Here is a 13874-nt window from a genome sequence, read left to right on the forward strand (position 1 = left end):
TGCGTCTCCCTGGTGGATGGTGGATTCCGGCACCAGGAAGCCAAGGAGTTGAGGTCTGAGAAGCTTTAGCTTCTTGATATCAGTTTCCCTGTAACAAACCTCAAGAACTGGTAATTAGCCAAAACATCAGTATGAGCCCCGCTTGAGGCCACCTGGGCTTTTAACAATTTGTAAAACAACCAATATGTACATGTGTATGAAACTTAGAGAAACAGGGAAAGAGGATGAGTGCTTTTGGTTTTAACCCCATATATTCTGGGTTTAATGTAGGGGAACTGATATCAGGGCCGGTATCAATTTCCCCCCTCTTTTATGTTCATTCTTCAATCTTGAGGGATTAGGGGCAACGACTGATCTAGTTACTTCCTGCTGAATTGGGACGTAGGTCCAGGTTAGAGGAATGAGAATGTTTAGCACTCATTTGGAAATATTTTTTTGTTCCCGGCTTCAGGTTGACATTTTGTATTATTAGAACTTTTGTACCTTGTTTAACAGTTTGGAAGAAAATCTAAAGGCATATTAAGTATCTGATCAAAAGGATAAGAAGTATAGACAACCCAAATTTTAACAGTCCGTGAAAAATAGACTTAATCCCTTGGGGAATCCAAGAAAACAGTCCTGAAAATCAGTTTGGATTTGGTACCTCTGGGGATACTTGCTGATAAGCGACGTAGGTTGTTCCATTTCATTGAACCAGACTTTTAGTAAGGCGATGATGCAGGTGGGCTCCCAGAGTTAGGCCTATATTGTGTAAGCAAGTAACCAGGTATTTATTAAGAAGTATTTCTAGAGAAACAAAAAGAAAAACAAGGGTAACAATTGGAGCAAATTATAAACCAGTTTTTGAGGACAGGGTGTAGCCAGTCAAAAAGATTTCTAGATGTCAGAGTCAAAGCATCTTTTGCAGTTTGAAATGTCTCTGATGTTGTCATCAGATATTCAGGTACCTTTTTGAGTGGTTTACATAGTAACAGACATGAATCTCTTTTAATTTTATATCAAATCCTCCAGCTTCAATTTGTAGGGCTTTAGGAAAAAGAGTCAGTTCTCAATGATTCCAAATGAAAAGGACAGAAAGAATTGAAAACATTAGTTTGGAGATTTGTAGCCAGATATTTCAGGAGACTAGAAGAATTCATGATCCAGTCCAGTTAACAGATATAATAAAAATCTTTTTTTTTTATAATTTTTATTTATTTTTTTCCCCCAAAGCCCCAGTAGATAGTTGTATGTCATAGCTGCACATCCTTCTAGTTGCTGTATGTGGGACGCGGCCTCAGCACGGCCGGAGAAGTGGTGCCTCAGTGCGCGCCCGGGATCCGAAACAGGGCTGCCAGCAGCGGAGTGCGCACACTTAACCGCTAAGCCACAGGGCCAGCCCTATAATAAAAATCTTAAAGACAATTAACAGAACCAGAATTCAACATCCACAAATATGTATTATAGTTTTTGTTGAAACATAATTTTTCTCTCTAAAATCACCCTTCTTTTTACCAAAGATAGCCAAATTAAGACTCATTGCTTCATAAAATAAGTCTGGTTTTAATAAACTTGGCCCAATTATTTACATAAGTACAGCAAAAGTGGCGACTGTTCATATAGGCCCTTTTAAATCTGCTTTGCTGGAACTTTTTATAAGGAATCTTGGATTGAATTTTAAAGGCCTCTCGAGGCCAGGAAAGCCAAGCCCAAGGACTTGTCTTCAGACTTACCTGTAATACCTACAGATTTGGGTGACTTCCTCCCTTCTTTTGAGGTTTCCCAAAATATTGAGGTTCCAGGCACCTGTCAGATAAGTGACCTTCTTTACTTATCCGTAAGTTTACTGTTTGGGAATGCTGTCAACAGAGTATCAAGCCAATACTTCCAAGTGGCTTTATTCCATAAAGTCCAATCCTTATTCCTCAAAAGCTGTCTGGTCATATCTGAGCCTGTATATGTTTTTTAAATATGATGTTCCAGTCAAAGCTTTGGTAATATAACCATTGTTTTTAATTGTGTCCTGTTATAAGAAGAACAGATTCTTATTGAACTTATGCAAACAACTATATTGCCATGAAATAAGAACATTTACTTACTAAGAGGTTTCAAATTCTGGAGGGATCAGGTAAGGAGAAAAAATAAATGCTTTAATTCTGCTTACAAATTGCTATAAGTCATGGTTCCTTAAGAGAAAAAGTTTTCCTTAAACTGGAAAAAAACAAAACATTAATAAAATCAGCAATATTTTAAACATAAAGTCATAAAAAATTATAATTATCTTTATCAGTTTATTTAGTCCCATGATATCAATTCTTGATCTTAATCCTCTATTAGCAGTTTTACAAAGTCATCAGTTTCTTAGTTAGAATTTTGTAATATTTTACCCAGTTTAGTTTTACTATCTGAAAGTCTATCAGAAACCTGTATTTTAGGGTGTCAGAGTCCTTTCCATGAATTTTTCCAAAGATGAAACATATCTATAAAAACATCAGAGTAAAACAACTGTCTATAAACAACAAAACATTCAAAAATGGCAATTGACAAAAACATTTGGCCATTTCTGTGACATATAACACTTTGAAATGATAACCAGATTTATGATGGATAACCAGCACAGATCAGAATTTTAGTAATTTTATACAATTTTAAAACACCTATATTGATAACATTCACCAACATAATATCATAAGTTTCATGAAGTAACGTTTAGCTATCCATTTAAACAAGGTGACTACCAAAGATCTTGAAGGCAAACAGAGCCAAGTCGTTAAAAAACTTTTATCTTTTATATATCTATTTAGTTTATCTATCCTTAACAATTATATTTAGATTGTGTACAAAAACCTCATGAGACATCAAGCAAAATCAGTTATTATTCTAAGTTATTACTTTTGTTGACAAATTTTGTAACAAAGATAACACTTCTGCATCATATCCAATGTTGATAACTCTGAAAACATATTTATTTTAAATCAAACCAGCAAACTTAAACAGGCTTTTATTTACCAAAGATCATGTTATATTATGTTAACTTGAAAGACATCTGGGCTAGTTTCTGTTACATTCAGAAATAACTTATAAAAGTGTTTACTCCGAGCCAATTAAGTAGAGCTCCTTTAGAAACTGTACCATCTGGAGGCAGACAAATACATATAGAGACAGATAAATACAAACAGAGATTTTCAAAATTTTAACCAGGTCTCAGGTACAGAACTCAAAGGAATTAGTTAGATCCAAACTATTTTTCTAGTAGGTGGATCTGCTCAGATGGCCAAAAATGTTTACTAAAGATTTTTCCTTTCGCTGTAAGACCTTTTTACAGCTGTCTTTGAAATAACTTTGTCTTTTAGAAGTTTCTGTATATTAATCAAAGGTTGCATCCCCTCATGAGAGGTTTTGAATCCTCTCTTTTAAGGGTGACCGTTAAGGTGAACTCATACATAAGTTTCCCGGCGTGGCCTTTTCAATTCCAAATTATCTCGAAAGCTTACTTATTTTCACTTGTTTAATTTTAGATCAGGAATTTCGAGGGAGTTGAAGTGGGGAAGCTCAGTAAGAGAGATGAGCAGCAGACTCAGCTTCAGCTGCTGGCATGTTTAATTATTTAATTATTTTCTTTTAAAGCGGCAGTACAGTATTTCTGATTTCATTTAGAAGCCTCAAAAAAATTAAAATAGGCTTCCTGTTGGTTGTTTAACTCTGTAGCTGGCTTTTCCCAATTGTATAAGCAAATACATCAGTTTGGATAAACTGAAATCGCCCCATTTTGGCCATTTTAAAGTGAGATCTCCTTAGAATGTTTAACTAATAGTGCCTGAAGGGATTTATATGTTCTTACAATATCAGGCAGGGGAAATGTTTCCTTTCCCCAATGAGACACAATGTCTATCCCTATAACGTAATCTATAATATAGTCAGACAAAAGAGATGTAATCATTTTACATAAAGCCCATTTACATACCAACTTCTATAAACCTTTATCTTAATTCTATCACTCTTATACCTCTAATTACAATTTTTATTAAGATTCCATTAACAAGTTTCAGTATTACAATACTGTGTAGGGGAAGCATTCCCAGCCAGACATAACATTTATTTCCAAAATGACACATCCAGACAAAGTTGACATAACCTCTTCATATAATATTAGCTTAAACACTTTAATCTGTATAGTCTTATCAACCTGAGCAGCCTAACTGTTGTTCCAAACAATTGCTGGTCAGGTTTCTTATTGTGATTTCTGCCTTCTGGCTTTTTAAATTTTTCAAACTGGGGTGAATAGAACAGGCCTGCCTGAGGTCCTTTAATGTGGGGGGGCCAATAGGGGTCCTTTTAGCTCACCGAACCTTAGACAGTGTTTTATTCAAATTGTGGTTTAACCTCATTTATGTCTGTTTCAGTCATCCCACTTTTTTTAATAACCAGCTAAAGATTTCCATCCTATTTAGATGAGTCCTGTGACTCTCCCCTTTTTGATTCCTCTTCGCTTTTTCCCCTTTTAATATTTGTCTTATTTACCCCACTGTCTTATTTACCTTATTATTTTTTTTTTAACTCCTCTAAAAATTTCCACCTTGTTGAGGAGTCTTTTTTTTTTTTCCCAGCTTCCCTTCATTCCTCTGTTAACTCAGTGCCTTCATTAGCAGCTGTAAGACCATGAAAGGAAGCTGAAATCCCGAGTTTAATTAAGTTCTTAAGACTACTCATTGTATTTCCTTTTCATAGGTACCAATAAAACAGTCCTTTATGATGAGAGCTCTCTAAAACTTTTCCAACTTAAGGATCACTGTTTGGCCATTTTTTTCTCCCCAGAGTCTAAAGAATATTGTGGCCATGTGGTGTTACAAAAGAAAATCATTCCTTTTTAGACATTGGCTTATAACTATAATTAGACCAATTATTCAAAATTTGCCCCAAGGAGCTTTTCTGGGGAACCGATAGTGAATTTCTCATTATTACACAAAGTTGATATGTCCCACGTGTACACACAGACACAGAAACACAAACGAGCACCCAAAAATAACCAGACACCAGCGAACTAGTTCCCAGATTTCAGGAAAGTCCCGTAACTATTCCCACTCTGACTGTGCACCCAGGCAGGCCTATTGGACCTTAGATGGCCCTCCCATAAGCGGAGGGACCCCAGATGGCCCCGCCACAAGCAGAGGGACCCCAGATGGAGGGGAAGGAAGTTCTTGGGCATCCCCAAGGTGACTTACCAAATTTCAGATTGAGTCCCTCGACTTACCAGAAGCAAAAGCAAACAAACAAACAAACAAACAATTCTAGAACCTGTTTCCTTGCCATAAGAAAATGTGCCTAGGGTCAGCAGTGCTGGGTCAGACTGAAAGTACTGGGGGCAATCCCTAGGGCAAATCACCTAGGCAGCTGCTGGACTGCTACCCAGGAAATCCCAGTCGGCCAGGGGCCGCAGAGCCATGGGCAAAGAGCCTCCTGTCTGGCTTGCCAAATTGTTACCGGACACATACCAAGGTTCTTTACCCGCCGCACAAGAGTTTTTATTTCGGACAAATTTGAGAGCTCTCGTTTCCCGGCTGATGTCACCCGAAATAAAATCTCTTTCCTTGCCATAAGCCTGGCTTTCCAAGTTTTATTTGGCCCCTCTTGTGTGGCGGATAAACAACCTGGGTATGTGTCCGGTAACAATATAATGTTATATGTCAATGATACCTCAATAAAAAAATAATAATAAAAGGAGTCAACAGGATTTCCTGATGATTAGATATAAAGTACTAGATAAAGGGAGAAGTAAGAATGATTCTAATTTTTGTCCTGAACAACTGAAAGCATAGACTTATCATTAACTCAGATGGAGAAAGTTACTGGAAATACAAGTTTGGGTGAATTCAGTTTGGGACATTTTGAGATATCTAACAGATCCCCAAATAGAGGTGTCAAGTTCAAAGCTACTAGACAGTCACAAATTCAAGGAAGATATTTTGGCTAAAAATATAAAATTGAAAACCATAGGTGTATAGATGGTATTTAAATTCATTAGATTGGATGAATTCACCCAACAAGTGCATATAGATGGAGAAGAGAAAAGAACTAAGGAGTGAATTCTGGAACACATCAACATTAAGAGGTATTAAAGGAGACCAAGAAGGAATGGCTAGTGACGTAGGTGGAAAACCAAGAGAATATGGTGTCCTGAAAGCCAAATAAAGGATATTATATTAGGTTGGGTGCCCCAGACACAAACCTTGAGACAAGGATTACACATGCAGGTAGTTTACTTGGGAGGTGAGCCCAGAAAACACAGATAGGCGAATAGAGAAATGAGACATGGATGAAAGCAGCAAATAAAGTGTGTGTTTATCAAGCAAGTTATCGTTGAAGGTAACTGGAACTTAATCCCATTGGGGAATATCTGGGAAATGGTATAGAACACAGCCTCAGGGAGGAGTGAGGGAGCTAGGTTGTTTTTACACCAATTCCTATCAGTCATTGGTCAAGAATTGCTCAAGGGAGAGGGAGGCAATATTACTTCACTGGCGTTTCCAGTCAGCTAAGGATAGGCAGAGTGAAATCTGGCAACCAAAGAAATCCCTCAAACAAAGATTTGAATTGAATCTAGCAATTGAAAGTTGCGCTAACATGCAGTGAAATGGTAAGAGTTAAAGGGATATGATCAGGACATCTGCAGCATCTGCTATCAGTATCAGCCAGGAGGGCAAATCAACAGAGTCAAATACTGCTGATCAAGTAAGATAAGAACTGAGAATTGACCATTGCATATGCCATATGGAGGTCACTGGTGATATCAAAAAGAGAAGTTTCAGGTAGTGAGGGTGGAAAGAAGCCCGACTGGAGTGAGTTTAAGAGAAAACGAGAGGGTGGGATTTAGAAACAGTGTTAATATCTGAGGAATTTTGCTGCAAAAGAGAGCAAAGAAGTGGAATGAAGGGGTAAGTAAATTGGTGAAAGTGGTGTCAAGAGAAGGCTTTTTTCTTTTTTTTTTTTTTTTTTTTTTTTGTGAGGAGATCAGCCCTGAGCTAACATCCGCCAATCCTCCTCTTTTTTTGCTGAGGAAGACGGCCCTGGGCTAACATCTGTGCCCATCTTCCTCCACTTTATATGGGACGCCGCCACAGCATGGCTTACCAAGCAGTGCGTCGGTGCGCGCCCGGGATCCGAACCAGCGAACCCCGGGCCGCCGCAGCGGAGCGTGCGCACTTAACCGCTTGCGCCACCGGGCCGGCCCCGAGAAGGCTTTTTTCTTTTTAATTAAAGAAATAAAAGAAGTTGTGATCAAATGGAAAAGGAGGAAGTGGTGGTTTGAAAAGAGAAGATATGAAATAGTCAGCAAGAAGAGTGGGAAAGTTAATGGACTAGCAAAGCATAGTGTGATTGTCCAGCAGAATTAAGGACGCACTTGAGGTTCATGATCATCAATTTAAAATGAGAACATCAACATAGTTCACTTCAGTTCTAGTTCAGCTGCATGGCTGCAGGCAGAGTGAGCAAAAACTTGGACTTAACCAGGAATGGAGTTTTGCCAAGTGAGTATATTGAAAGCAAGAGTAGAGCAATTTAAATCCAATCTTCCACAAAGTTTAAACACACTTACCACTTTCTTTGCTCACCATTGCTTCTTTTTTTTTTTTTTTTTTGTGAGGAAGATCAGCCCTGAGCTAACATCCATGCTAATCCTCCTCTTTTTGCTGAGGAAGACCGGCTCTGAGCTAACATCTATTGCCAGTCCTCCTCCTTCCCCCCCTCCCAGAGCCCCAGTAGATAGTTGTATGTCATAGTTGCACATCCTTATAGTTGCTGTATGTGGGACACGGCCTCAGCATGGCCAGAGAAGCAGTGCATCAGTGCATGCCCGGGATCTGAACCCGGGCCGCCAGTAGTGGAGCACACACACTTAACCACTAAGCCACAGGGCCGGCCCATTGCTTCTTACTACTACTCTTTTTGGGGTTCAGTTTCAAGCTTCCTGAAGTACATCCTTCTTAGTAATTTCAATAAGAGTCAGTCTTTGTCTGAGAATATCTTATTTTATACTTATCCTTGAATCATGGTTTGACTAAGTCTAGACTTGTAGATTGTCATTTTACCCTAGAACTCTGATGACTGCTGCTAGTATATCTGAGGAGACTGTAATGAAACTGGTTCCACAGGGTTGAAAAACTGGAAAGTGGATTCAGTTACTGCTACAGAAGGAACTTCATCTGCCAGCCTTTCAGAGTCTCTCTCTGTAGCACCCTCTTTTGGCAGAATTGACTATGGAGCTGGGAAACAGAAATGTGGTTTACAGAGTCCCAGTCTCAGCATCACAAAGCAGAGTATGAAAGGGTAGGATTGGAACTGAGAGATAATAACTAAATAGCTGGAATAGTCTACCCTTTTGGCTACTCAGCTACAGACCCTTCTACATATATTTGAAATTAACTTCCATATAACAACAAAACAACTCTATATTTCCAACTAATAAGATGCACTATTCTTCATACAAATGAAGATGTCCTCACTCTTTCCCCAGAATGTGGAGAAGCAAAGTTCTATCTCTGGGAGACAGTCATACTATCTCTGTGCTATGTTAATTACTTCCCAAATTTAGTTACAGTCCCATCTGAATATTCTGTTATTTAAAGACTAACCTGTACAGTTAACCTACAATAAAACTTGTGTTTAAATTAAAAAGGGAAGAAAGAGAGAGAAGAGAATATATACCAAGATAAATAGATAGATAGATAGATAGATGGATAGATAGATAGATAGATGGATAGATAGATAGATAGATAGATTCATGTCTCCACTGTTTTCTGGCCTCATTTTTGCTGTTAAAAAATAAACTATAAGTCTTCATTGTTTATTTATAGTTAATCTCTTTTTTCTCTTGTAACTCTTAAGATTATCTCTATCTTTGAAGTTCTCATTATCATATGGCCAAGTGTGGACTTCTTTTCATTTTTCCTGCTTGGAACTTGTGATCCCTGAAACTGAACATTCATGTCTTTCATCAAGTCTTGAAAATTCTCAGCCCATATATTTCAAATATTGCCTCTTCCTTTTTTTTCTCTTTTCTCATTTTTGGACTCCTATTATATGTATGTTGGACCTTCTCATTTTGCTCTTCATATCTCTTTTTTTCATATTTTTCCTTTTTTATATCTTTGTCCTAATTTTTGAAAATTTCTCAAATCTCTCTTCCAGTTCACTAATTCTCTCTACAATTGTGTCTCATAATATTTGTCCATTGGGATTTTAATTTCAATACCTATATTTTTATTTCTAGTTATTGTTTTAGTTATTTTTCAAATTAGCCTGTTTTTTTCCCCAATTTCTTGTTCTTATGGTTTCTATGCTTTCTTTTCTCTTTAGTGGATTTTAAATATGCAGTGTTTCAAATCTGTCTCCCTATCTCATATGCCCAGCTTACAGTGTAATTATGTAAATATAAATTCACTCAAGGTGAAAATTTTTACAGAAAGCCAGCTTTCATTTTCATTTTTAAAACTGGTCCCATAATTCAGGCAAAGGAAGAAGAGGAAGGTGAAGGGAACAGGGAGGCCCAGAGGAGGGGAAGGAGAAAAAGAAGGAAGAAGAGAAAAAAAATACAACTATTATATCAGTGGTTGAATTATTTATATTAGCCATCAAACAGCATCTAAATTACTGAGAAATTATACAAGCCCTATTTTACTTATTATATATGATATTGTCTTATCATTGTAAGAGATTCTCTTTGCTTAGGTTAGAAGAAAAATTTCTGACTTTCCTCCTTGATTCTAAATAGTTAAATAAGCCTTCATTATGCCTTGTTCTTCCCCTCACACCTGGGAGGGATGTTTCATATATATACATGTTTCTCTTTCAAAAGGAGAGAAGATTCATACTGAGGACCTGAAAAATGTTCTGAAAAGTATGGGAATAGAGATCACAAATAAGGAACATAAAAAGCTGCTGAAAACTCTGCCAGTTTCTGGTAAGCATTTAAGTGTGTTCTACTTCACTGATGTCTAAAAATTTGTTCATTCAATAACTATTTATTGAAAATCAGTTGTGTGCATGGCACTATCCTAAACTCTGGGAGAACAGGATTTCCTCTAGTCTTTGCCCTCTTAAAGAAAGCTTCAAGGAAGGTTGGTTTTAAGGTTTTGTATTAGAAATTCTAATATTTGAAACATTTTATGACAATTAAAATATTTTTTTAAAGACTCAATCCTAGCATTTTTAAAAATCCTGTTCTTATCATTTAGATTTTGGTTTAGGAAACAAGGACCTCTTCAGTCAGAAGTCCCATCATAGGACAAATAAGTTCTTTTGTCCTTTTGGGAGAAATCTAAGATCTAAGCTGGAAGAAGATGAAAGGGCAGAAGGGTGGGAAAGCTGAAGAAAGAAAAGAAAAAGCCAAATTAGAGGAGAAAATGGAAAAGAAAAAGCTGTGTATTTTTCAGCACAGTAGAGTGCCACTAGCAATAGCCTTGTGTTCCATCCACTGGATAGATTCACTACACCAAGTTTTCTAAATACTTTGCATTTCATTGAGAAAGAATTGTGATAAATTTCTAAATTTTCCCTTTCTGAAAGTAAACACTTTGGGCTGGCCCCGTGGCTTAGTGGTTAAGTGCGCGTGCTCCGCTGCTGGCGGCCCGGATTTGGATCCCGGGCGCACACCAACGCACCGCTTGTCCGGCCATGCTGAGGCTGCGTCCCACATACAGCAACTAGAAGGATGTGCAGCTATGACATACAACTATCTACTGGGGCTTTGGGGGAAAAAAGAAAATAAATGAAAGTAAACACTTTTGATTTTTATGAATTGCCAAAAACTCAATAGTGTTTTATCTTACAGCTGATAAAAAGGTGTTTGAGAAAGAGTTACTGGAGGGTGTGAAATCTTTCAAAGGTAAGTGAGAAAACAATAAGGACAATAAAATCTGAGATTGTTGTAATTTTTTTTCTGATTATATAAATAATCAGAATATATTATTATAATAATTTCTGATTATATAATAATCAGAAAATGGTACATTTATTCAACAAATATCCAAGTGTCTAATATGTGCTGGGTATTTGAGAATACAGTCATGTGTCACTTAACAACAGGAATACATTCTGAGAAATGCATCATTAGGTGATTTTGTCATGGTGCGAACATCATAGAGTGTGCTGAAGGGGAGCAAAATTTGCCACCCCAAAATGTGTCTTTTTACTATGAGGATTATTTTAGTCTGATTTTGTGTGTGTGTGTGTGTGAGGAAGATCAGCCTTGTGCTAACATCTGCCAATCCTCCTCTTTTTTTGCTGAGGAAGACTGGCCCTGGGCTAACATCTGTGCCCATCTTCCTCCACTTTATATGGGATGCCGCCACAGCATGGCCCGCCAAGCAGCGCATCGGTGCGTGCCCAGGATCAGAACCAGCAAACCCCGGGCCGCCGCAGCGGAGCGTGCGCACTTAGCTGCTTGCGCCACCAGGCCGGCCCCCAGGCTGATTATTTTTAAGAAACGAAAGACTCAGAAGATTTTTCTTGTTACTTCCCCCTTAACTGCCTAAAAGAATTCAGATTGAAAAAAATCTTGTCTCAGGAAGAGAGCTATCACTTTAGCATAACGTGAACTAGGTGGTAGACAGGGAGGAACCTAGAAAAGCCTGTTTGTTGGGCTCCCTCTGTGTTCTTCTATTTCTATGTGGCCAAACACTTGTTTTCCCAGCATTTGCTCCTTTTCACCTACCTGTGAATTGCCTTCCTTCCCTTTGAAGTCCCTGACTCTCCCCACCCTCAACATCTGTTGTCTTTAGCTGAGGATAGTATTTAAGATGAGGGCTTCAGCCATTTTGGTGAGCTACTCAGTTTTCCTGGGTTTCTCCCATGTATACATGTTATTAAACTTTTGGGGTATTTTCCTGTTAATCTATCTCATGTCAGGTTAATTCTTAGACCAGCCAGAAGAACCTAGAAAAGTAGAGGAAAATTTCTTCCTCCCCTATAGTACTTACACATACCTAGATGGTATAGCCTACTACATACTTGGGCTCTACGGTACTAATCTTATGAGACCACTGTCATATATGCAGTCCGTCATTGACCAAAACATCATTATACAGCACATGACTGTAATCTGGGATATATAAAGTAGCATACAGAAAAAAATGTAATTACTCATAATCCTAAGTAATAGCACCTTTTCATTATAGTTCTCTCTGTTCTTTCTTTCTGTGTATATGTGTGTTTTTAATTAAACTCTTGGGCCGACCCCGTGGCTTAGCGGTTGAGTGCGCGCGCTCCGCTGCTGGCGGCCTGGGTTCGGATCCCGGGCGTGCACTGATGCACTGCTTCTCCGGCCACGCTGAGGCCGCGTCCCACATACAGCAACTAGAGGGATGTGCAGCTGTGACCTGCAACTATCTACTGGGCCTTTGGGGGAAAAAATAAATAAATAAAAATTATTAATTAAACTCTTATTGTATATTTTATGTATCCTACACTTAACCCTAAAATTTTAGTGTAAAAATTTCATCATGTTGTTTAAAAATTCTTTGTAGGGGCCGGCCCCATGGTGTAACGGTTAAGTGTGCGCGCTTTGCTGCTGGCGGCCTGGGTTCGGATCCGGGGCACGCACTGATGCACCGCTTGTCAGGCCATGCTGTGGCAGCGTCCCACATAAAGTGGAGGAAGATGGGCACGGATGTTAGCTCAGGGCCAGTCTTCCTCAGCAAAAAGAGGAAGATTGGCATGGATGTTAGCTCAGGGCTGATCTTCCTCACAAAAAAAAAAAAAATTCTTTGAAAACATCATTTTTAATGACTATATCATTGGATTATATTATAATTTACTTTATCATTCTTTTCTTGTTGAACATTTAGGAGTTGGTCTCCAATGTTTTGCTCTTATACATCTGTGATCTTTGTACATAAATCATGGTCCAACTTTAAAGTCATTTTCTTTGGATAGATCCTTCCAACTGGAATTACTAGGTCAAATGATCTTAACATGTTTAAGGCTTTGATGTATACCAATGAATAAGAGTACCCATTACCATTATGCTCTGGCCACAATATATTATTTTCACATTTTTTGATCCTTGCTAATTTGAGAGGTGAAAAATGGAACTAATTATTCTTTTGATTTTTTGTTATCAATGAAGTTGAAAATGTTGTTATATCATTATGTCTTTCAATCTTTTAATTATTTGTTCTGGCCTTTTGCCCATTATCCTATTGGAGTCTGAGCATTTTTCCTATTAATTTGAATGACCTCTTTATAAATGAAAGCTATTAGGTCATTGTCATATCTTGAGAAAATATTTTCCTAGTTGGTTTTTTGCATTTTTATTTGATTATGTTGTACTTTTTACAGCAGCTTTATTGAAATATAATTCACATACCATGCAATTCACCCATTTAAAGTGTACAATTCAATGGTTTTTAGTATATTAACACAATTGTGCAACCATCACCACAATCGATTTAGAACATTTTCATTACCACAAAAAGAAACTCTGTACCCATTAGCAATCACTCCTCATTCCCCACAACTCTCCCAGACCTAGGCAACCACCAATCTACTTTCTGTCGGTTATGTTGTATTTTGATATACAGACATTTTTCATTTTTATGTCTTTAATTATACCAGTCATTCCTTCTGTGATTTCTTCTTGTCTTTTTGTATTTAGAAAGTCCCTTACTATCTAGACAGCATATAGAAAATTATATACACTTTATCTTTGTTTTCCTAAGATTTTGTTTTTTACATTTAATTAACTCATCTGAAATGCATACATTGACTCTTTGTAAATCCTCATGTTTTACAGTGATTTGATCAAAATTACACCAATAGTTTTCAAATTATTCTGCCTCGTTAACTAGAGTTTTTCTTTATGTATAATTACATTAAGAAGGTAATTTATTGTTACTACA

At 37.6% G+C, this 13874-nt stretch overlaps 1 protein-coding gene across 3 annotated transcripts in view; it reads left to right on the forward strand.

Moving 5' to 3' along the window:
• The window catches only part of EFCAB3 (EF-hand calcium binding domain 3), a 227205-nt gene that overhangs the window by 143713 nt on the left and 69618 nt on the right, over window positions 1–13874 (forward strand). For all 3 annotated transcript variants that reach the window (XM_058561288.1, XM_058561287.1, XM_058561290.1), the window contains 2 exons: window positions 9833–9937; window positions 10808–10861. In XM_058561288.1, the coding sequence (XP_058417271.1) occupies window positions 9833–9937; window positions 10808–10861 (159 nt within the window). The remainder of the gene's footprint in view (window positions 1–9832; window positions 9938–10807; window positions 10862–13874) is intronic.

Source organism: Diceros bicornis, chromosome 18 (genome assembly GCF_020826845.1).
Source record: "Diceros bicornis minor isolate mBicDic1 chromosome 18, mDicBic1.mat.cur, whole genome shotgun sequence".
In the NCBI taxonomy this organism is placed as follows: domain Eukaryota; kingdom Metazoa; phylum Chordata; class Mammalia; order Perissodactyla; family Rhinocerotidae; genus Diceros; species Diceros bicornis.